The sequence below is a fragment of the Cricetulus griseus genome, chromosome 6 (genome assembly GCF_003668045.3).
Source record: "Cricetulus griseus strain 17A/GY chromosome 6, alternate assembly CriGri-PICRH-1.0, whole genome shotgun sequence".
NCBI classification, from domain to species: Eukaryota; Metazoa; Chordata; class Mammalia; order Rodentia; family Cricetidae; genus Cricetulus; species Cricetulus griseus.
In genome coordinates, this window is record NC_048599.1 from 58531809 (window position 1) to 58557072 (window position 25264).

At 38.2% G+C, this 25264-nt stretch overlaps 1 protein-coding gene across 6 annotated transcripts in view; it reads right to left on the reverse strand.

The window, feature by feature from the left end:
* Nucleotides 1-25264, reverse strand: part of Mga (MAX dimerization protein MGA) — an 81876-nt gene that overhangs the window by 5681 nt on the left and 50931 nt on the right. For 2 of the 6 annotated variants that reach the window (XM_027422139.2, XM_027422142.2), the window contains 13 exons: nt 25053-25232; nt 24457-24526; nt 22137-22654; nt 18884-19178; nt 16693-17319; nt 13647-13937; nt 12025-13481; nt 9318-9445; nt 7376-7427; nt 4112-4321; nt 1864-1975; nt 1375-1608; nt 662-838 (listed from right to left, as the gene is read on the reverse strand). In XM_027422139.2, the coding sequence (XP_027277940.1) occupies nt 662-838; nt 1375-1608; nt 1864-1975; nt 4112-4321; nt 7376-7427; nt 9318-9445; nt 12025-13481; nt 13647-13937; nt 16693-17319; nt 18884-19178; nt 22137-22654; nt 24457-24526; nt 25053-25232 (4351 nt within the window). The remainder of the gene's footprint in view (nt 1-661; nt 839-1374; nt 1609-1863; nt 1976-4111; nt 4322-7375; nt 7428-9317; nt 9446-12024; nt 13482-13646; nt 13938-16692; nt 17320-18883; nt 19179-22136; nt 22655-24456; nt 24527-25052; nt 25233-25264) is intronic. The other 4 variants (XM_027422145.2, XM_027422144.2, XM_027422147.2 and 1 more) reach the window with 4 other exon arrangements.

Here is a 25264-nt window from a genome sequence, read left to right on the forward strand (position 1 = left end):
AAATTATGGGCACAGCTCACCATCAAAAGTCCAGCCTGCCAAGCTAATTCTTGTCCTGAGGCAGAAATACACCTTGATTTTGTTCACCCAATTAAATGCTAGTTAAAAGGGAAAAATGGAACTCTAGGATCAGCATAGTGAGAGAAAAGGGAGTGCTCCAGGGTAGACTTGGCAGCAGAGACAAAAAACTATTGTTGTAATGGCAACAAAACAACTACAATTTTAAGACTGATGAAAATACCCTTCCTTAACAGAGATTTGGATGTCTGGAACCCAAACCACCAAAATAATACTTTAGTCTTTGCTGTAAAAAGGAATGGTGTTCAAAACAATGCAGTGATGGTTACCAGGGAATATGCCCCTTCTGAGTACAACACAAAACAATAAATGGTTAACACCAAGAACTTAAACATTGGCCCTTCCACATCATCATTTCATTTTGACAACATTTTAATTCTTCCCCTGCTTAGAAATTTCACTACAGTTCACAAAACATTTTCCAACCCCAGGTAAAACTACCCATCAAGCTAGGAGGGCCATTTCTTATGAAGGCAAATGCCAACAGACCAGTCCTGTATCACTACCGAACAGATCCAAAGGCTTCCTCTGTCATTGAGATACCAGACCTTTTCCCCTAACCATAGAGGATACCACCACATACCTGACTGAGCCATAGTACTACTTGCACCTTGAGGTTTCAGATCAGCATCTAAGAGAGCAGGAGAAACAGCTACCACTGGTCCTGAGAATAGGGGACCTTTTAGGGTAAGCAACTGCCCTTGTGGAGTCATCACCAGGTTGGCAGAGGAGTGTGGAGTGTTAGAAGGCAAGGCATTTTCTACAAGAAAATGAAAAAATAGTAAAACAAACTTTCAATTAACGTTAATGTACTCCAGAGAGAGGCAGCCCTAGACCCTGACTTGAAAGGTATAAAGTAAGCTTAGCACTCGGGAGGCAGAGGCAGGCCTGGTCTCCAGAGTGAGTGCCAGGATAGGCTCCAAAGCTACACAGAGAAACCCTGTCTGGAAAAAACCAAAAACCAAAACAAAACAAAACCCAAAACCCAAAAAACAATTTTTTTTCTTTTTCTTTTCTTCTTTTTTTCTTCCCTGCTGATTTTTGAGACAGGATTTCTCTATGTAATCCTGGCTGTCATTCTGTACACCAGGCTGACCTCGAACTGACAGATCTGCCTGCCTCTGCCACCCGAGTGCTGGAATTAAAGGCGCGCACACCACCACCCAGCTATAGTTCTTTTTCTTAAAACTCATCCCCAATTCATTTAATTAGAACTATAGCAAGAGATGATGTTCAGTCCACTAAAATAAATTGATATGTATCTACATAAAGGAAAGAAAAGGATGACCCTCCTACCTGTAGCTTGGTCTCTTTTTCTGGAAAGAATCAAAGGTTTCCCCCTCCTGTTATTTGCGAACATCTGTCTGAGATCCACAGATGATGTGGCTGATCCTTCCAGCTGTTTGCTAATTCTGGGAGACACACCAAACTCACTTGATCCCATCTTCTTTTTTCTTTTTTGTGCCTCTAGTGCTTGTTGTTTTGCATAAATATACTCTAGCTTCTTCAGAACCACTTCTTCTGTCTTACCTACGAGTTGATAGGGAATAAAGTATCACTCTCTGCATGACCCCCATATAATAATGAGAAATAGCTGAGATCTAATTGGTTTAACTATATTTCCCAAAACTATACAATTCAGAAGATATAACCCACTCAGTCAAAGGTAATTGCTTTAAACCTGGGATGCCAGGCCTTAATCCAAACAGACTCTGAAGGACCCAGTGAGCATCTCTCCTAGCCAAAGCTGTTTATTATGATCTTTCCCACATTTGCATAGCTTACCTGAAAGAGATGACACCTTCCGTATTAAAATACTTCGTTTTCGACTCAGAAGATTTTTCTGTCCTATCAATTTATCTGCCTGGTCTGTTAGTCCTTGAATTTCACTGAATGCCTAAAATAGAAACAGTAATGTCAATGGACCACTAACTCCTAAAAGTACAGGAGGCCTATATAATTTCTTTAATGAAAATATTTTAAGCTGGTAGTTTAGAGAACATTATAAATTGCTGATGTTTTCAGAAATTGGTTAATGGATTGAACCACTGATTGTGTGGCTAGAAATAAAACTTAGGGCCTGATGCATTCTAGTCCAGTGTTCTATCTCAAGCTCTATCACCAACCAAGCATTATTTGTTAAATTGTTTTCTAGCCTATATCTTTAGGGAATGTAGATAATGATTATTTCTAAAGACCATCATTGAGTGAGAAACAGGTTTTTAACTACTGCAAGAAGATATGGCCTAGATCTTAATCAAATTATAAAATAATGCTTATAAAATCTGTTTCAATAGAGGAATATGAATGCTATATGTATACTTCCCAAACTTCTACTTAAAAGTAATGAAATAACAGTAACTTAGATGATCCATGCACAGAGCTAAAATTTCTGCTAACTTGAATATTTCACTTTCTTTTTAAGTGACTGTGTTTAAGGGTTATGGATGTAGTTAGTTGGTGGTAAAGGACCTGCCTCACATGCATGGAAACACTGTGTTCAATTCCTACCCAAAAATGGTGTGTGCTAATATTCTTCTGCTATGCATATTACACTATGAGAAACTGTTCTAAATGCTACAGGGAATAATATAAAGAGACTAACACTAACACAGAGACTTAAGGATTTCTCATTTGATAGTGCTATCCATCTTTCTTTTTTTAACTTGGTCTCTGACAGCCCTGAAGCTCACCAAAGAGGCTAAGCTAGCTGGCCAGTGAGTCCATGGAATCTATCTATTTCTGCCTGCCCAAAGTGGACATCAAAAGCATGTGCTACCACATCTAGTTTTTTTTTGTGTGTGTTTTTTTTTTCTTCTATTTTTTTGTCCATATGTGTGTATGTCCCATGTGGTGTGCGGTCAGAGGACAGAGAGGGTACTGGATCCCCTTTGAGATACAGGTGGATGAGAGATGCCAAACAAGGATGCTGAGAAATGAACTGGGACCTCTAGTAGAACAGCAAGTGCCCTTAACCACTGAGCCATCTTTCAAACCCCACTTAGCTTAGCTTGTTTTTTTTTTTTTTTTTTTTTTTTTTTTTGTAGATTTTGGAGTTATAGAACTCAGTTATTCATGTTTGCAAGGTAAGCACTTTGTTGAGTGAGCTAGCCTCCCAGCCCTCAGCTTCTGACTTTAAGACCTTAAAATATTTGGGGTTGCCGGGCGTTGGTGGCGCACGCCTTTAATCCTAGCACTCGGGAGGCAGAGGCAGGCGGATCTCTGTGAGTTCGAGACCAGCCTGGTCTACAAGAGCTAGTTCCAGGACAGCCTTCAAAGCCACAGAGAAACCCTGTCTTCAAAACAAAACAAAACAAAACAAAACAAAAAAATTTGGGGGTTAGGGAGATGGTTCCCTGGGTAACAACAGTAGCATTTAAGTACAAGCAGGAGGACCTGAGTTTGAATCTCCAGCACTCATGTAAAAAGCTAAGCATGGTTGCACAAACCTGTAACTCTAGCATCGAAATGAGGGAGACAGGGAGATCCCAAGAGCTCAATGGCTACCTAGCCTAGCCATAAACGCAAGTGGCCAGTTCTATGAGAGACCTGTCTCAAAATAATAAAAATGAAAGTGATAAAGGAAAACACCCAACATCTTGCTCTCATCTCTGCATACATACTCATGGGAACATGTACCTATAGATTAATGTGCTTATTACATATCACACACATACACATCTTCCCTGATTTACTGCCTTCAGACATAAGAGAACTTAACATTCAGTTATTCTGACTTAACATAATGATATTTTCCCCTAACTGTTAATTTACTAGTCCTGCTGTTTTTGACAGAGCATAAACTCTATAGTCTCAGGCTGACCTTGAATTTGTGACAATCTTCCTGTTGAGCTTCTCAAGTGCTGGCATACCAGGTATGAGCCACCATCAAGAGTCACTACCTTCACTCAATTGTTAAGTACAAGTAACTCTGTTTCCACCCCCTTATATGACAGTCAATTTCCTTGCTCATCATATCTGTAAGTCTCTTACTTGAGCTTATGTTTGTACAAGTGATTTACAGAATACTCACCCGAGTGAGAATGAGACTTTTGGAAACTTTGGAAGAATGAAGTAATCCCAATGTAATCTTCAATTTTTCAAAGAGATCCCTCATCTCACCACGCCGCCGCCGCTCATTAGCAGTATGTGTCCGACGGTAATAAGCAAAGGCTTCTGTTTCTTTCTGTAGTTTATCATCACTCCAGAAATCATCTTTCAATTTCGGAGAAATCAATGGTACCTGTCCAAAAAATATTATTTCCTCAGCATCTTTCACATGTACTTGCCCTCTTCCTCCATCCCAAATGATACTGTTCTACCCCAGATACACTTTCTGTCTGGATTGTTGTAATGGCCTCTCAATTGCTCATTTTACCAATCTATCTTTCCTCCAAATATCATTTCAACAACACCCCAATAGTATGAATTCTAATATAGGTTAACATAATTATATTACTTCCCAGCTAAAGTTGTGGTGATTCTCAAATAAGGAGGAAGCATCTGGAACTAGGAAGGAAACAATCTGGAAAGCTTATTTAGCATCATTAAAATTAGTTTTCAGAACAGAAAAATAACAATCTTGACTGGTAAAAATAAATTATTTCCTGAGATAGGGTTTCTCTGTGTAATAGCCCTGGCTGTCCTGGAGCTCACTTAGTTGACTAAGCTGGCCTTGAACTCACAGAGATCAACCTGCCTCTGTCTCCTGACTGCTGGGATTAAAGGGGTGCACCACTGAAATAAAAATATTCTCAGGAGACTGAAGAAATGGCTCAGTGTGTAGAGTGAATGCTGTGCAAGTCTGAGGACCTGAGTTGAGACTCCCCAGCATCCATACAAGATGGGCAGGAGAGTGTGCCTCTGCAGCTGCCGAACTGGACAAGTGGAGACAGGCAGATTTAGATGCTTACGAGTCAGCCAGCCTAGCTCCAACAGTGAATTCCAGGTTTAATAAGAGACCTTATCTCAAAAAATAAGGTGGAGAGCACAGAAGATGACGCTTGATATCCACTTTTGGCCTCCACATCTAACACAGACACAGACACATCCCATCCACACACAAAACTTTAACATGGATAAGAGCTTTCACAATTTGGGAAAGGATCAACTACTGACACTCTGTTCTTCTTCTTCTTTTTTGGAGACAAGGTTTCTCTGTGTATCCCTGGCTGTCCTGGAACTCACTCTGTAGACCAGGCTGAACTCAAACTCAGTGATCTGCCTGCCTCTGCCTTCTGAGTACTGGGATTCAAAGAGTATACCACCAATGCCTGGCTCAACACCACACTTTCTTGCCTAAATTGCTTAGGCTTTCTCATCTGACTTGCATTCCGTATCCCTGTCCCTTCTGATCAATGTTACCACTGGGTATTTTGTCAGGGAGGGCTTCCTTGACTATTTGCTGGTTTTTTGAGACAGGGTTTTGCTATGTAGCTCTGGCTGTCCTGAAACTCAATCTGTAGACTGAGCTAACATCAAAGTCAGAAACCTACCTGGCTCTGCTTCCCCAGGGCTGGGATTAAAGGCACGTATCACCACTGCCTAGCTTTATTTATTTTTTTTTTAAGATTTATTTTTTTAATTATGCACACGTGTGTGCTGTGTCTTTGCGTGGGCTTGTGAACCTGAGTACAGGTGCTAGCAGAGGCCAAAATCATTAGATCCCCAATGAGTTGGAGTTACAAGTGGTTGTAAACCTGACATGGTGCTAGAACTCAAACTTGGGTCCTCTGGGAAAAACAGTACATGCTATTAACTGATGACAGATGTCCTTCTGTATGCTGTAAATGTGTTTTCTCTCATTGGTTGATGAATAAAGCTGTTTCGGCCAATGGACAGGCAGGATGTAGCCAGGCAGGAAGTATAGACAGGGCTACCAGACTAGAATTCTGGGAAGAGGAAGGCAGGGAGTGAGTCGAGAGGGAGATGCCATGTAGCTGCCGAGGAAGCAAAAGGTATGGGCATCACTGGTAAGCCAAGACCATGTGGAGATACACAGATGAATAGAAATGGGTTAATAACTATGAGAGAGTTAGCCAATAAGAAGCCTGAGTCATTGGCCAAATACAGTTTACGATTATGATAAGTCTCTGTGGGTTTATTTGTGACTGAAAGGCTGTAGGACTGGGCAGGACAGAAACTTCCATCTACAATTAACGGCTGAGCCAACTCTCCAGCCCCAAAATGTATTAAAAAAAAAAAAAGTTACTGACAATATATAAAGTTGTAAATACATGCCAAGCTTATAATTACTTGGAAATATGCCCTTCACTTCTAGCAGGGTTCTCAGAAATGACAATGTGTTATATGTTTGTGTGTGGTTTCTTTTGATTCTTAAGTAATAATGTAAGTATTTTTGCTGCTGCCAATGATCTCAACTGTCTTCCTATGCATAAAAGGATTTTGTTCACATTACTCTTGCGTATCAGCACTCTACCTAAATACAGTTTCTAACTCTGTCTACTGATCCTTGAGCAACATAAACATAACACATCATGTCCCTTTGCTTTATGAAATGATTATCAATGTCTGCATCTTTCTAGCTAGTCTTCCTTTATGCACATTTAAAAAAAAATTGATATTAAGCCAGGCACAGTGGCATACTCCTTTAATCCCAGCACTCAGGAGGCAGAGTTAGGCAGATCTCTGTAAGTTCAAGGCCAGCCTGGTCTGCAGAGTGAGTTCCAGGACAGCCAGAGAGACACAGAAAAGCCTTGTCTCGAGGAAAAAAAATTATAATAAAATTTGATATTAAATCTTCTGTATTTTATTCTTAAGTTATAAATGTCTTATATTTTAAATTTATTATTACTACTTTATTTTATGTGTATAGGTATTTTGTTTTCAAATAAATGGATCTATTTTCATAAACTAAATCCATTTTACCTCCTCCAAATTTATTCTATCCTCTGAGAAGAGTAGAATTTTTTTTTAAAGATTTTATTTATTTATTATGTATACAACATTGTGCTTCCATGTATCATGTATATCTGCACACCAGAAGTGGGCACCAGATCTCATAAGAGATGGTTGTGAGCCACCATGTGGTTGCTGGGAATTGAACTCAGGACCTCTGAAGAGAAATCAGTGCGCTTAACCTCAGAGCCATCTCTCCAGCCCGAGAAGAGTAGAATTAAAGGAAACGAACAGGTAGTATAATTTTATTAAGAGGGAGCAAGTTAATTTAAATAAATTAAAATAGTTCTAAAAAGTCAATTAATAGATCTTAAGTTTCAATCATAAAACAAATGTTACCAATTTCATTAAACAATTATATTAAACACATTCTAAATACCTTCCGACTCTTTTCAGAAGCTTTTTCATCTGCAGAGATATGGCTATGACACCTAGATAAAGAAAGTAGTTTTAATGTTTTACTGAAATCCAAATAATATCAAATCCATTTCATACCTGTTATGAAACTACACCATCCCAAACTTCCTAAATTATAACCATTTCTTTTCTCCAAGGTATACAAGACGGCTACAATTTACTCATCAGCACATTTTATCTCTAATATCCAAATAGTCACTATATTTATAAACTAGGTTTTCATCCATTTATTTGTTTGTTTATCGTGAAGTCCTGGCTGTTCTGAACTTGCTATGTGGATCAAACTCAGATATCTGTTTCTGTCTTTAAATTTAATTTCTGTTCTTTTACAGAATGTGATTTTCACATAGTGGTTATTCTTGGCTCTCTATTATCCCAACCAAGTAATACTGCATATCTACTTCCTGAATTCTTCAATGTCTTTCAATATCATTTTCTTTAATCCTTACATAGCTTGTTAGCTATATTAAAGAAATACATACATGGTTGAAATAATTTCAAAAGTATCACCATGTAGTCTTGGCTGGCCTGGACTAGCAATGATCTTTTGCCTTAACCTTTCCAGTACTGGATTATGGGTGTGAGCTACCAGGACAACCCAAAACTATTTTTAGATGTAAGAATTTTCAGGTACATAAAAATTCACTTCATGAATCATAGTGTTAGAATAGTATATGCACTGTCAGTGATTTATTTTCAAACACTTATAGCCTCTGGGGCTATATTATTCCCAGAAAGCTTTTCTTCCTGTCACTGTTGTAAATGATTATTTTTAAAGGAAATAGTTTTTTTGGAGTTTTTTTTTTTTTTTTAAATGTATAGTGTCCTGCCTGCCTGCATGTCTGCAGGCCAGAAGAGAGCACCAGATCTCATTATAGATGGTTATGAGCCACCATGTGGTTGCTGGGAATCAAACTCAGGACCCCTGGAAGAGCAGCAGTGCTCCTAATGGCTGAGCTATCTCTCCAGCCCCCAAAATAGTTATTTTTAATATTACATTTTTCTTTGTTGCTGTTTAATAACTTGGGTTTAAAATGCAGAACTTTACTATCTAGGTGTCTGCAATACTACTTAACTTAGTAAATATAATTAATAGGGATTTAAACTGTTTCACCCTAGGCAACAGGTAACTGAAGGAACCTGTAAACAGCTATGGAGTGAAAACAGTCACTTAGGGAAGATGATAAGAAGCCACATCCTCTTTCCTGTCTTATCTTAACATGCCAATCCCCAATCACTACAGAGCTTCCTAGCATGGGAGTAAGATAGCTCACCACAGCAAGCTCTTCTGCCTTTTATCAGTGGAATAGGTAGAAAGAATTTCGTACCTCTATCTCACTTGTTCAGCTAGTACAATAACTAAATTTATAATTTTAGTGCTTTATTAGTAAAATATAAAAAAACTAACTTTTGTTGAGTAATCAACTCATATTAGCTACTATGGAAAAAGCGTATGCTATTTCATCTTATACTATAAATGGAGGGTATATTGGTTCAAAGAAATTATAAACTTGTCCAAGGTTAAATACCTATAAACTACCAAAATTAGTATTTCTTTTTTGTATTTTTTAAACAGAGTCTCACTGTACAGCTCTGGTTGGTCTAGAACTTGCTATATAGACCAGTCTAGCCTCAAACTCAAGATATTGCCTGCCTCCACCTGTCTCCCAGGTACTAGAGACAAAACTAGTATTTTAACACTAGTGTACCAGTCTCTAAAAGCATGCTACTCATATTTATATGCTACCTGTTGATCTCATCTAAACTACCCAGGAGAAAAGAAAAACAGAACACAAACCAGCAAACACTAAGAGAATAATGGACATGGGTCTGTTGCCCAAAGCTTTTAAATAAAATGTTTGGGTTTGTTTCTGGTTCCCAACCCAAAGGTAAATACGACTTACTGCTGTTTGAAGGACTGTGTATGAGTTGCTGTGGTCTTCTTGTAGGCAATATTAATTTCCTCTGAGAGCTCTTCTATGGTCTCAACATCCACCTGCTCATCATCCTCAATATAGTCTACATAGTTATTCTGAAATACATTATTAGAATAGTGAATAATGCATTAGGAGACATGCATGCTCCCTTATTAAACCCACCTAATTCCAAATAGTTGTCTATCAAGAATACTAACAACGCTAAGCTTGTTAATCACAAAAGGAGATTAAGTCAGAAAGATAACATGATTAGAGTTAACTTCAACAACTATGTTAAGTCACAGATGTATATGAAATAGGTTTTAGGCTGGACGGAGTTTCTAGAAGGCTATATTTGATGCTTTGATGTTATTTCTAGAGGATAGCATTCAGATATGGTGCATTAAGGCTTTAAATAAAATCTTAAGTCATACATGCTGAGGCCCTGGGTTCAATACCTAAAACACTAACCCCTCAGTCCCTAAAAACCACAGAAATTCCTTTTAAGGGGGCTTCATAATCAACACACATCAATGCAAGGCAGACATGAAAATGGGATACAAGGCCACACAATAAGAGTTTTTTTTTTTTAAGAACTTCAGCTTTCAAAAGTAATCCCAAGTGTAGTTCCTTATAACAGCAGAACAGAGGCAACTGAGTAAAACTGAGCACCTGTCCTAGAAACTCACTGAAAGTTGTACATATGATGTGAAACAGGCAGATATTTTCAAGTCCATATTTAAAAGCAGTGCTCACTATGATTGATATATATATCAAACTGTACTTCAGAGGCATAATAAGGTATCCCAATTACCTTATTAAAATGCTTACATTTATAATTTTGGAAAAATCACCACCAAATTAAAAGCTCCATAAGGCTAATGAACACTAAATGCAAGCTACCATTATGGTGCCCATTTTGACTTAATCAGTATCTGTTAAACTTAGATAATGTATATTATAATTACCCCTATGGAACAAAAATGAATAGAGTTACTGCAGGTTTTATAAATAGTATTCAGTAATCTCCATAGAAGACAAAGTAGTTATTTCCTCCTATCATTCAAATACAAGTTTAGTAGTAAGTGTAAAGAAAATTTTTACATGGCACATGTATGTAAATATGATACAGATGTTATTTACATAGTGCTTTACTTTTTTTAGAAGTCAGTGTAAACTTTTCTGTCAGATTATCAGTACATCCAAGCAAGAGCCCCTTTACTAAGGCATTCTACAGGCTCTGCAAAGTCAGTTCCACTGGCAGCTATAGTTCTCACTAATCTTAAAGTTGGACTGTTTTGTTTTTGTTTGTTGATGTAATGTTTTCTCAGACTGATTAAAAAGGAGACTGCAAAAGTACAGTAAGATCTGTAATAGAACCTTGCAAACTCCATAGTCTTGGATTTATGCCCTTGAAAAGGATTAGCCCATAAAAAAAGTATAAGGTAAATGCATATATAAATTATCCAACTTTAGAGCTGTATATAAGTCGAACAATTGAAGAACAAAATATAATACAAGATTAAAATGTTTTAGAGGGTTGTTTTAGTTTTGTTTGTTTGAGGGGATTGTTTTTTGAGACAGAGTCTCAATTTTGACCAGGCCAGCCTCAAATTCAAGAGACCCCACTGTCTCTGACTCAGAGATATGGGATTAAATGTGTGTGCCACCATGCTCAGCTATTTTAGTTTTAAAATACTGTCTTTTTGTTACAATTGGTAAAGCAGTTAGGTATTAAGGAAATACCAGTAAATACAGGAGCTAAATATAACTCAAAGAGCTATTCTAAAATGTAATTGGTACAAAGGTTTTTAGCATCTGCTCCTGAAGAGAGCTGACAATTCAATTTCTGAGCTCCCTGATTTCATGCTTTATATCTGACCCTATGCTAGTTAGTGGTCAGGAAACCAGAGCCCACAACATATTTTGTAGTTTTACTGGAATATAACCATAGTCATTCACTCTCACGTTTGTGGTTGCTTCTATACTACCATAGCAATGGAGTCATTTAATCTGCAAAATGTAAAATATTTATTATCTGGTCCCTTTATAGGAAAAAAATGTAATCTCTTGCCCTATATCATGCCTGACCCAGTTAATTCACTTAACAGATTCCTTAATAGGAAATCTTAAAAAAAAAACCCTCAAATTAAAACATAAAACTATAAAAGTCACATTGTAAAGAACAATTATCAAAATCTAGAATATATAAATTATAGCTATAACATACTTAACATTAGAAGATACACAGCAACTTTCAGGCAGGATTACATTAAAGTACCAGGTATTTTGTAGTTTTTCTTCCTAGAAAAAAAACTTCCCTCTAAATGCAGGCAAATTCCTACTCCATTTCTAAGGCCTCCCATTCATTGTTTCTTATTTTATCTGCATCAGGTAAGTGTCAATCACATCATAGACAATGTGACAGAAACTACTGGGATTTAAAAAATAAAAGATACTCTTTTAAAATTCAACTAGGTAGGCACTCTATAACACCTATACTCCAAAGGATCAAGCTACCTTTACAATAGTAACAAGCAAGACACAGTGTTGCCTTAAAAACTAGTCATTTAATAATCATCTAAACTTAGGCACCCAAACGAATATATTAAGTACTAGTATATTCTAGAAAAGCTACTATCTCTAATCATTTAAATCCATGGGGTTTCAGTCACAACAAAAATGAGCTCACTACCTTTTCTATATCAACCTCCTCACTCTGGTAGCCAGAAACAACATCCACAATCTCATCAAAAGAATCATCTGTTTTCTCGTCTTCCTCATCCTCCTCTTCCAAATCCACAACAGTGAAGTCAGCACTGCTTCTCCCACCCGTTGTCTCTTGCTTTGGTTTTATCTGTTCTCTCGGGAGCAGTACATGACCCTGGAAACACCTGCTCCCTCTTCTTCCTTTTGTAGCTCTCCTAGGAATAATAGAGAAGGCTGCAGAACTAGAAATGCTACTCCAAGAACTATCCTCAGTTTTTAAGATTCCATCACTCTCAGTAGCTCCACTTTTTCCAAGTAAGTCAGAGATGTCCTGTTCAGAATTTTCTTGACATGGCTTTGTTTCTGTAAAGAACTGCATGTTTGCCTCTTTCTTATGGTCTTGTGAAATTCCAATGTACTTCTGAGTTGAGGAGCCCTTCAAATGTTTTCTCCATCTCTCTCTAAGATTGTCCTTCCCCAGAGAGCTTTGACAGTCCTTCTTGACCTCTGCCTGTGAGTTAGATTGCTGTTCCTTAACTTGGCTTCCTGATAATTCAAATTTACTTTCTTCCTTAGAGATGAATAGAAACTCATCTGGGTCCTCTGGATTGTCTGATCCTTGCTGCTGTTCCATCTTTACCTCAGCACATTTTTGAGGCCTTACTTTACTGACATGCTGGACTGTCATACTATTGACCTTTTCAGAAACGGCCCTAACTTCTGGAACAGTCTGTTTTTCCTTTGGACTGTTCTGACTCCTGTTCCCAGATTCTTCATCACCATCTTTGTCTTCATCTGTGTGAGACCCAGTGCTACAAGAGTGTTCATAAGGTCTGACATCTTCCTCATCCAAAAGATCACCCCCATCATCCAACGAATCATTCAAGGTATCTTCTGAAACAATAATTCCTGAGTTTTGCTTGATTATATCAGTCTCAGTGTCCACAGCTTCTTCTTTTGATATTAAAGCTTTCTTAGTTTCCTCCTCTCTTTTGATGGAGTTTATTTCAACTTTCTGGTCTGCATTTTGAGATTCCTTTTTCACCTGAAGGGAAGCAACATGCTGAAGAATGGAGCTAGGAACAGACTTTTGTCCTGGTAGCTGCAACAAGGCAAAGCTACCTGACTGCAGAGGAATGAGACTAGCTGTTCCAACAGGCTGCCCTCCAGTGCTGGGTGTTATTTTGCTTTCAGAGCCTGTTTTACTTGCAAAGTTTTGAGGTTCAGGAGGAGAAATTCTCAGGGTCAGTGTACCAGCCTGAGAGACAAAACTAGATCCAGAGGAAAGCAATGAAGGTGCCTGAGTAATGACATTTACTGTTGGAGAAGACCCAACAGCCTGAATTACAGGACTCATGACAGAGAAGGCAGAGGATGAAGCAGAAGATGATGGAGTCTCAGAAGATTTGGAAGGAGCTGGTAATCGGATTCCCACCACAGATCCTGGTAAGAAAAAGAAAGAACTTAAATCACCACTACTCATCTCAAGTCTCAAAGTATAATTCCCCGTTTAAGGGACTGAGAAAGAAAAGTTATAGTATACCAAACAGACCACATGGTCAAGTGATTCAACAACAAAACCCATCAGAAAGATCTGTAACTTAATACCTGGGTTCCGAAACACCACAGGCTGTAAGCTAGGCTGTGTATTAGAGCCTCGGATCTGATGTAAAGGTAAGAGTTGGACAATCTGTCCACTGGGGTGCCTGAATAGGTTCATTCCACTTGGGCTCCTAACAGGTTGTAAGACCATCCGCTGTCCCTGAAGCTGTGGGTTTGGGATTGGTCTAAGTGTAGGAGAACCCTGCTGCACTGGAATCAGCAACAATCGAGGTCCAGTACGTTTCACGCTGTTAGGAGACATCTGTGGAGTAGTCACTGGATTTTGAGTGCTATTTTCTGAAAAACAGAAAAATGAGAAGCTACTATAAGAATTTATCTTTCAGAATACATGGGCAAAAATGTGACACTAGATCTAATAATACTGCAAGTAATGTCTCACTTGAATTATGATGTTAATGAAATTCTGTCCTGCTATAGTATACTATTCATAGCTAAGAATATAATTCATTTTATTTTTATCTTTTTAGTGGTTCACGCCTTTAATCCCAGCACTTGGGAAACAGAGGCAGGTGGATCTGAGTTCAAGGCCAGTCTGTTCTATGGAGCGAGTTCCAGGACAGCTGGTGCTACACAGAGAAACCCTGTCCCAAAAAACAAAAACAAGACATTTCAAATCATTAATAGTACCAAATGAGATTTAATGTTTAGAAGAGCTATTCAGAAATACAAGGCGAAAATGATAGTATTTTAGAATTATGGGGTAAAGAAATGGGTATAATATAATGGTAAGTACAAACAAAACTGATCTACTAGTAGTTCAAATTAGTACACTTACCTGATATTGCTACTAAATATCTCAAGTTTGCTATTTTATTATCTGTGAAAATAATATTACTCAATTTGAACAAAAAACATGCATCTGAGGGCTAGAGAGATGGCTCAGAGATTGCAGCTCCTGCAGAAGACAGTTCAATTCCTGGCAACCATGTTGGGAAGCTCAAAAACTGCCTGTAACTCAAACTTCAAGGAATCAAAAGCCTCTTCTAGCCTTCAATGATACATGCATAAAGGCACATAGATCTCTCATGTTAAGAGCATTGGCTGCTCTCTAGAGAAGCCAGGCTTACCTAGATGGCAACTTACAACTATCTGTATCTCCAGTCCCAGGGGAATGCAACATCCTCTTCTGGCCTCCATGGGCACTGCACACATCTGGTGCACAGACACACGCAGGCAAAACACCCATACATATTTTTTAAAAAGGAACCTTAGGCCGGATGGTGCTGATGCACAGCTTTAATACCAGCCAGCACTCAGGAGGCAGAGGTAGGTGGATCTCTGTGAATTCGAGACCAGCCTGGTCTACAAGAGCTAGTTCCAGGACAGCCTCCAAAGCCACAGAGAAACCCTGTCTGGGGGTGGGGGGTGGGGGTACAGGAAGGAAGGAAAGCAGGCAGGCAGGCAGGCAAGCCTCTGGAAGCACTCACTGCATGTATGTGGTCCATAGACATACATGCAGGCAAAACACTATACATATAAAAATCTATAAAAAAATTATCAAAATAAATAAGTGTACCATTTTAGAAAATGTCACTGCTGTACATGTTCTTAGAAATGCAGTAACATTTTCCGAGGGAGGGAGGGGAAGAGTAATGCCCACTCCAGCAGCTGTACATGAAATTCCCTCCTTAAAGATGAGCAACCCTAAGCTCTTATCATATAGTATGTTGCACTTCCTCCATGTCATTTTAATGGCTGTTCTAATGGCTCAGAACTTTGGTCCTATTTACATCATTTAATGTCCTTCAGCAATCATTTCCACTCTAATGTTTTTGAATTTTTAGTATTTCCTGGGGGTAAATTCTACTCCTACTAACCTATCAATCAGATTATCTCTAGAAAACATCTGATTCTTATAATCAAGAATCTGACTACAAAACTATACAGATAGCCAGGTGGTGGTGGCGCACGCCTTTAATCCTAGCACTTGGGAGGCAGAGGCAGGCAGATCTCTGAGTTGGAGGCTAGCCTGGTCTACAGAGTGAGTTCCAGGACAGGTTCCAAAGTTAAGAGAGAAACCCTGTCTCAAAAAACAAAAACAAAAACAAAACCAAAAAACAAAAACAAAACAAACAAACAAAAAAATTGTACTGATAATCTGATCATTCCTGATCCTACAACTAGCCATAAACTCTGTTAATTTTAGCGTTCAGATTTGTAGAATTCTAAGGTTTTAAGAATGGTAACATATGGGGCTGGAGAGATGGCTCAGAGGATAAGAGCGCTGCCTGCTCTTCCAGAGGTTCTGAGTTCAATTCCCAGCAATCACATGGTGGCTCACAATTCTCTGTAATGAGATCTGGCGCACTCTCTGACCTGCAGGCCTACATGTAGGCAGAACATTGTATACATAATAAATAAATCTTAAAAAAAAAAAAAGGTAACATATCATACTTGGCCAAAATATATACAGAGTTACTCTAAAATGTATTCAGGCATATCTAAACTAGTGCCTGCATGCATTTTAAGATAGGGCCAGGTGTTGGTGGTGCACGCCTTTAATCCCAGCACTCGGGAGGCAGAGGCAGTCGGATCGCTGTGAGTTCGAGGCCAGCCTGGTCTCCAGAGCGAGTGCCAGGATAGGCTCCAAAGCTACACAGAGAAACCCTGTCTTGAAAACCAAAAAGAAAGAAAGAAAGAAAGGAAGGAAGGAAGGAAGGAAGGAATACAGCCCAACACATTTATAGATGACAATGTCAAAACTGGAAACTCCTAATTTTATTACAACTGGCAAATTCTATTAAATAGCTTTACAATAAAGCATATGAAGCCAGGTGGTGGTGGTAGCACATGCCTTTAATCCCAGCACTCTGGAGGCAGAGGCAGGTTGATCTCTGAGCTCAAGGCCATCATAGACAGTAGAGCAAATTCCAGGATAACCAGGGCTACACAGAAAAACACTGTCTAGAAAAACCAACAGATTAGATTAGATAGATAGATAGATAGATAGATAGATAGATAGATAGAGACATGAATGAATGAATGAATGAATGAATAAGCAAGCAAGCAGATGAAAACAACTAGTCCTTACCTGGTGGTCTCTGGCTCACTGGTGGGCTTCCATTAATTCCTGAGAGTATAATAGGTACAGAACTCAGTGATGAAGTTGGTGTGGTCACCACAGAGGAAGATGCAGCTGTGGTAACCACAACTATGGAGGTGGAGGCAGTGGAAGCAACAGGAAGAGATATGGTTGGAGATGCTACCAATGATTTAGGAAATGCAACTGAAGCCACAGGGCTAGTACTTGTCCCAGTAGTTTTGATAAGGTTCACAGTAGCTGTAGACTGGGTAGATGTTATAGGGGTAGTGTTATTAGTTTCAGCGATCTCAACAACTCCAGCATCAGAGGCACCAGAAGAATAAGTAGCTTCTTTAGCTCCCACATCAGAAATAGCAGACATAGATGTCACAGCAGTAGCATTTTCTAAAAACACTTGAGGGGAAGAAGTGACAGCAGCAGTCACAGTGCTGCACACCTGAACTGGCTCAGAAGAAACCACAGGCGTGACGACCATTACTGGAGAAGGCCTGATACTGAACTTCTGTGGCCCTGTCAGGGGTTGGGGTGTGCGAACTCCAGGTATCTTTTGTTGCAGTGCTCCAACTTTGCTCATCACAAACTGTGTGAACACACCACCAGGAGAGGGCCGAGCCGCTGCAAATAAAAATTGAAGTCAAAAATGTTCAGTTCTCTTACTGTGCCTTCCTAGTAAGCGACTATGCTTAATCAATGAGCTGTGTCCACTTGGTCAATTTCTTAAAGGTACAACCCACCTACATGAGCTAATTTCTACCCATAAAAATCATTTTCTTCAACCTAAAGCAAAGCTTTATAATTCTAATAATAATAATTTAAAAAAAGGTTAAAACTGAGTGTTCTGACTACACTATATATCTAAATTCTTAGGGCATTAAAAAATAAAATAAAAATAAAAAGCTAGCCGGGAGCAGTGGTACATGCATTTATTTAATCCTAGCACTGGGAAAGCAGAGGCATAGGGATCTGTGTGCGTTTGAGGCCAGCCTGATCAATAACGAGTTTCAAAACAGCCAGGGCTACATAGAGACCCTGTCTCAAAAAACACACACACACACACACACACACACACACACACACACACACACACACACACGTCACAAGTCATTAACCTTATCACCTACAACAGATGAAAAAGGAAAGGACAAGATTCCCAACACATACAAAATTTAAAATGTGTTTCTACCACTTCATCCTGCTTTAGCAGCTCCATCGCTATGGCTGCCCTTTTATGAGCTAGCTAAAGTACTATTATTTCTAAAATATGAACACATTTTTCAGAAGAGGAGAGCAGTAGTGTCTTTTGTTGTTGTTTTAAATTCTAATTAAAGCTGCATTACAGAGAGCAAAACTGGGTTCTTTTTAAAGCATTAACTCCCCATTCTCTATCTTCACTCCTGCCTTCAGCCAGATATTTCAATTTCCTGTTAGAGGAATAAAAATGAAGACTTTACTTAACATTCCTAAATGTAACTAAAAATAACAAAAAAGAGGAATTCCACAAACCAACTGCAGATTTTCAACTAAAACAAATGTTTCAAAAAGGCAATATAGTACAGACCATAGCCTAAAATGTTAGGTTTCATCCACAAGACAGGAATATACACTGCACTATTTTGAAAATTATGATTTACAAGAGCCTTCTATTTTTAGCCTATACAAATTCATTCCACTAGCTCTTGCTAGCTTTTAGATTTGTAAGTATGCCGGGCGTTGGTGGCGCACGCCTTTAGTCCCAGCACTCGGGAGGCAGAGGCAGGTGGATCTCTGTGAGTTCGAGGCCAGCCTGGTCTCCAGAGCGAGTGCCAAGATAGGCTCTGAAGCTACACAGAGAAACCCTGTATCAAAAAACAAAAACAAAAACAAAAAAACAAAACAAAACAAAAAAAGATTTGTAAGTACAAGGGATATGCTTATGGATGGTATTTAAAAACCTCAATCCTCACAGGAAAAATAAAGAAAATATTTTAAAGCAAAGTCTTAAGTCTTTTCTACATTAGTATAAAGGTCTCAAAGTCTTTAAAAATTAGAGTTCAATACGTCAAATATCACAGGTTATCAGAATTATTTTTAAAATATTGAGTGAGGGCATTAATAGTAACACCAAATTTTGTATTTTTCTGGTTTTATAACCTTCATATTGTAATCAACACTCAATTACAGGCCTTTCCAAACCACTTACCAATTGGCCTTTTTGCTGGAACAAATGCCTTCGGATTCTTCCCAGAGCGATTTGTTGTTGGGCCAGAGGATGCCATTTTGGAATTGGATGTTGAAGGCAACAGGGTTCGTGGTTTCCTGGATGCAGCCACCTTGGCATTGGATGCTACCTTGGAGATGACAGTACTGAGGGTTGAGAGGTCCAGGACTGAGGGTCGCAACCTGCCTGTGATATAAGCAGCTAGCCTATTGGCTGGATGCAATGCCCCCATCTGTCCCAATAGCAACTTAGCCTGCGGGTAACTCTTACCATTAACCTGAAACAAGTGGCAAAGAGAAATTCTGTAAAGATAAAATTCTCTTGCTAACTCCTCTCCCTTGACAGGGGTTTCATTTTTAAAAGGTATTTTAAAGTCTATGCTTCAGATGCAAAAGGGGAAAAGAAGTGAAGCTTTTCTATTCAGGATAATCTGAATAATTAGATAGTTATCATCTAATATCTGACTAAGCTCATCTTCATTTATAGTTTGTTAACAGGAAATCATAGAAACTAACTTCTACATTATAGGTAAGTGAATGACATAACTGTGCCCAATAATTCACCTGTTATATTTTAATAAGCAATTGTGGTTATTAATGAATCATAAGCAAAAAGCATAACTGTGATCCACAGAATCTCTCTAAGACCAGAGAGGCAAAACAAGCCCTCACACAAGGGTCTTTTGAAGTATCCTTCATATCTTTAAAAAATATAATCTACATTTGAAGTTATAAGATACTCATTGCTGTAATAACCTAAGCTATTAAGTTATCCCAGTTTTTGTTGTTGTTTTTCTCCTAAGACTTCATTTATTTTCATTTTATTTGTATGGGTATTTGCCTGTGTACCAGGTACATGCCTGGTGCCCACAGAGGCCAGAAGAGGATATCAGATCCCCTGGGACTAGAGGTACAGATCATTGTGAGCCACTATTTAAGTGCTGGGAATTGAAGCAGGATCCTCTGGAAGAGCAGCAGTGCTTACAACTGTGAAGCTTTATCTCCTCTAGCTGAGGATTTTGGTTTTCAAAGGGGGCAACTCTAAAGACATTGGCTTCATATTATAAACAGAACATGCTCAAAATAAAATGTTAGCATAAACGTAATTCTAGATGTAGTCACTGAATGGTCAGAATAAAGTGAACTAACAATTGAAGTACATATTATTTTGTGATGCCTGAGTTGATAACTGCCCATTTTAGGCAGCAATGTAGAAGATATACAACATGCGTACATGTGTGTGTGAATGCTTTAAAGATAATACAAAAGCCTCTCAAGTTCCTTACTCATGTTTACTAGTTCACACTACTAGGTGACATCCAGAGAACATAACCTTTCTGTCTCCTCATCATTTAAAAGTACAATCAAAAAAAATGGAGTAAGTCATCTACTCTTCAAATTCATAGGGAAACAGTAATGAAATTATCTATAGCAACCCACTACCATAAAACAAAATTACTCTTTGCTACTTAATTTAAATATTCTCAGCAAAAACAACAATCTCAACCCTCAAATTTGATATCAAAGAGAAAAAGGGAATTATGTATTTAAAGATTCATTCATTTATTGTGCTCTGTCTGTATGAATGCCTTTATGCCAGAAGGCATCAGATCCCATTATAGATGGTTGTGAGCCACCATGTGGTTGCTAGGAATTGAACTCAAGACTTCTGGAAGAGCAGCCAGTGCTCTTAACCACTGAGCAATCTCTCCAACCCAAAAACAGGGAATTTTTTGTATCCAAAAGTAACCATACTAGTTTTTAGTTATACAGAATCTAGACCATTTACTACTGCCTGCTATTGAAGATTATTCACTATCTTCTCCAACGTCTACATAGGGTAACATTCCTTACCCAAATTCCTGGATAAGAAAGAAGCAGTTCAAATTTTCAGGTATACATAATAAGCTATCTTGGAAATGGTATCCAAGTCAAAGCACAACATTTACTTAGGTCATATACAGCTCACATATACCTAAGGATAATTTTACATTAATAGAAGTGTGCTTACATTCTAACTCTAACCCATCAGATGAGGTCAGTTGTGTAATTTTCTATTTGCTGATGATCAAAAAGATTTAAAGTTTGGATAATTTCAAATTTCAGATATGGGGATTAAGAATGTTCAACAGTAATACAAACTGACTAATTATCCAAGTTACAGAATGACTTTCTTTTCTTTGGTTTTGAGAGACAGTGTATCTCTGTGTAGGCCCAACTGTCCTGGAACTCGCTCGATCTGTAGACCACCTGGTTTTGAACTCAGATCTGCCTGCCTCTGGCCTCGTGAGTGCTAAGATTAAAAGTGTGTGCCACCATGCCTAGTGTACAACTCACATTTAATTTAGAACTTCTCTCTCCAAAGAACTTTCTGCAAGCCAACTCACTTCTCAACTTACTAACAGCAAGGAGGTATTTTTATCTTACAATGGTTCTACCCAAAAAATTTCAAATAAAAGGGGTAAAAAATAACTACAGTTCACTTAAAAAAAAAAAAAAAAAAAAACTATATCCAAATGACATCTTACTAAATTAAATTTTTCCTAAGCTACCAATGTAACTCAATGGTAGAGTACCTGCCTAGGTTCAATTCATACTATTGTAAAATACACTACTGGTACTACACATTTATACTACCTATCTTTTTGTTGTTGTTGTTGTTTGTTTTTGTTTTTCAAGGTAGGGTTTCACTGTGTAGCCCTGACTGTCCTAGAACACATTCTATAGACCAGGCTAGCCTGGAACTCACACAGATCCACACGTCTTTGCCTCCGGAGTGCTACTTTACCATTCAGCTTTTGCTACCTATCTTAAAATCAACTTCTTAACTCTACTGTCACAAGTAGACTATATATTTCTGTTCCGAAAATTTTATGCAAATAAGATATTCTAAGACCCAAACTAAATGCCTGACTATTTTTGTTTAGTTATCAAAGAATCACTAGTGCCCAAGTAATAAAGCTTATGAAAAGACACTTTCTGGAAAGAATAAAAAGTTAACCATAAGCGAATGTGAGGCTCCATATTTCTATTTATATGATAGCAGTTCACCTTATTTATCTAACCTACACGTATCACAATAAGGAATAATGATTTTACTAACCAGTTCCCAGAAAATTTGAAGAAATATGATGTAGGATTAACAAAGGGCTTTCAGTATTAAAAAAAAAAAGAAAAAAAAAAGTTGTTACTAAAGTATAAAAAGGTACTATACCCAGACTAAAGATAATTCTCACCTGGATAAGCCCAGATGTAGTTGAACTGGGTTTACGTTTATAAGCCACAAGCTTCCCTGCAGGAGAAAGCCCTGCATAAAAAGGCAGACCTTTGCCTCCATGTAATCTCTCCCTCACTGAATCCAGGGCATCTGTCTGCATAGGAGAGATATCATCCATTTTCCCAGGGGACAATGGACCATCAGGAGTCTCTGATCCAGATTTCTCAGCCATATCATCTTGGCCTTGAGTTGATGGCATAGAGATTTTCACACGAGAAGAATAAACCGGAGGGTTCTTCTCGCCCCGACACTTTCGCTGAGAAGCCAACTCAATGATGAAGCTGCCCACCTTAAGTGACTGTGGCATGTTGCTATTGATGTGCTGAGACAAGATACTCAAGATCTTGTTGCGGTCTTCTTCCCAGTTGCAGTCTGAGATTATCTCTATCAGTTTGGTAGGACCACCAGGTGACTTCTGATGGACATAAGAGGTAGAAGAGGGTTCTCCTTCATTGCAGGGGGGTTTCCAGCTCTTTTCTGTTTAAAAAATAAACACAAAAATCCTCTACAGCACAGCCATTCTATACTGAACTTTGATTTTTTAAAATACATATTTATATATAAATATAACACATAAGTTGTTATGCAATGATTTATACATTATATAAATTATTATACAATTATATGGTTATAATTACATAATTAATAAACTCATGGCAGGGTTTCTGTGTAGCAGCCCTGGCTGTCCTGGAACTCACTATGTACACCAGGCTAACCTCGAACTCAAAGAGATCCACCTGCCTCTGTCTCCGAACTGCTAGGATTTAAAGGCATGCTACAGAACCTTGGAGGAAATTCAAATTTCTCACTATCCCATTTTATAATACTTTCAGTGGTAAACTAGTGTGTAAACTCAACATTCTAGAGTTTAAAGGGAAAAAAAAATCTCACAAAACTAGACAGCTGTCTTCACTTTCTCATAGACTAAATTCACTCATAAAAAGAAAATCTTAGAACTACTCTAAAAGGCCACAAATGTAAGTTCTACTTTGTAAAGTGTGACCTATAACAAAGGTACAGTTTACCTGACTGATAGAGGTTATTGTCTGATAACCAAACAAGCCAAACACAGATAGATACTTGGTAAGCCTGCTTTGAAACATATGAAGGCAAGAATCAACACTCAATAATAAAAGGTAGTTTTTGTTTATAAAAAACAAAGAAGTTGGTGAGATGGCACTTGTGGCTAACCCTGCTGACCTGAGTTCAATCCCTGGAACTATATAATGGAAGGAGAGAACCTACGCCCACAAGTTATCCTCTGATGTGTGTGTGGCATAGCAAGCATGTACCTCCCCAACCCCCTCACACATATAAAATAAACAAAGGGGGAAAAAGCCTTTAAGGCACATTCTACCACTGCTTTCTACTACAAGCTCTGCAGTGTCTATAGACATGATTGCTCCATGTCTACACTGTATACAGATGACTCAGCTTTCCAAATACACCCCTAATCATGGTGACATGATGACAAGATATAGATTTCATAAGGTACCAGATTTCTATAGTGGAGCTTCTCAATCAATATACTAGAGTTATGCCAAGGATACAGGCTCTAGCTCCATCACCCCAGGGTGCACATGGTCTCCAGCAGGCCCCCTCTACCCAAGTAGTCTCCTCTACTTTCTTAAATGTAGAATGAAAATATTTTATTTAATGCATACTATATCATTATAAGAAGAGTGCTGCTGCTTAGGTGTTGTGGGACCAAAATCAAATGGCTAAACTCCCTATTTGCTTTTTTTTTTTTTTGGTTTTTTGAGACAGGGTTTCTCTGTAGCTTTGGAGCCTATCCTGGCACTCACTCTGGAGACCATGTTGGCCTCGAACTCACAGAGATCCGCCTGTCTCTGCCTCCCAAGTGCTGGGATTAAGGTGTGCCCAACCAATGCCCAGCACCTCTCTCTTCAAGGAAATTCTGGCGGTAGAGATTTCTAAATCAACGGAGACGGTTGTTCTTCCATTCTCTCTTTATCCCCAGTGATAGTGGATATGGGAGACCTAAGGCAAATTTTAGCAGCTAATGATGCCAGTATCCTTGAGGCTTGAAGAGAGGATAAGTTTTCACTGACATGATTCCTAAAAGTCTGCTGAAATAAAATACCTTATCAACACAAGCAGACCTTTTAGGGATGTTAAGTCAAATAACGGGGGAAGACTTCTGCTTGTTATCTCTATTTTGATTTAAGCAGAGGTTAGAAAAAGCATATTCTGAATTGCTTTATTCAGAATTACATAATAATTGTTACTAATTGCTAATATCTAGTTTTTATTCCTACCTTGTAATTTATCAGAATCATCCTCTAAGTCACAAATGAGTTGCTTTAAAGTCTGTTCAGAATCAGGTTCCTAAAGAAACAATACAGAAATACATTTTAGTTAAAAATATATTATCAACATAGAGGACGTAAGTTAATAGAATAATCCACAACTTCACATCTGCCCAGTTATATTACTATCATATTATATAATCCTAGGGGAAGGAGGGGGAAATAAATGAAATGCAGCCTTACTCTCAAAGTTCTTTAATAATGACTGAGTCATTTAGGAAATAATTTATTTTATACACTATCATATATTCTACAGGAAGATTATTGGATATTTAACAGAACAAGCTTCATTTACTTAGAAAACTCATCAATGTAAAAAGCAAATCGCACTAATAGGTAAGTATTTTGATTTAAAACCAAAATTATTTATTTTAATTGCTACAGGATTTTAGTAAATAACACTGAGAGATAGGTTAAACAGATAAGAGGAGATACAGGCTTATTTACACATCATAGGACACACAAAGAAGATCGTGGCGATCACAAAAAAACAACAACAACTGGGAACTGGGAATTAAAAGGTTATTATGAAACATGCAATTCACCTTTGTAACATGGTTCTCAGGGCTAGAATAACATGAGCCCTGCTGCTGAAATAATAAGGATGGAGACAAGGGTGGAGATGGCTGTCTCTGTTCTTTTTTTCGTTCATATACTCGAACTCGGGCACAAGTCATCATACTTTCAAAGTACAAATAGACTGGATCTTTGTCCTCTTCTCGTATCTGTAATTTTCAAATAACAAAATACATTATTA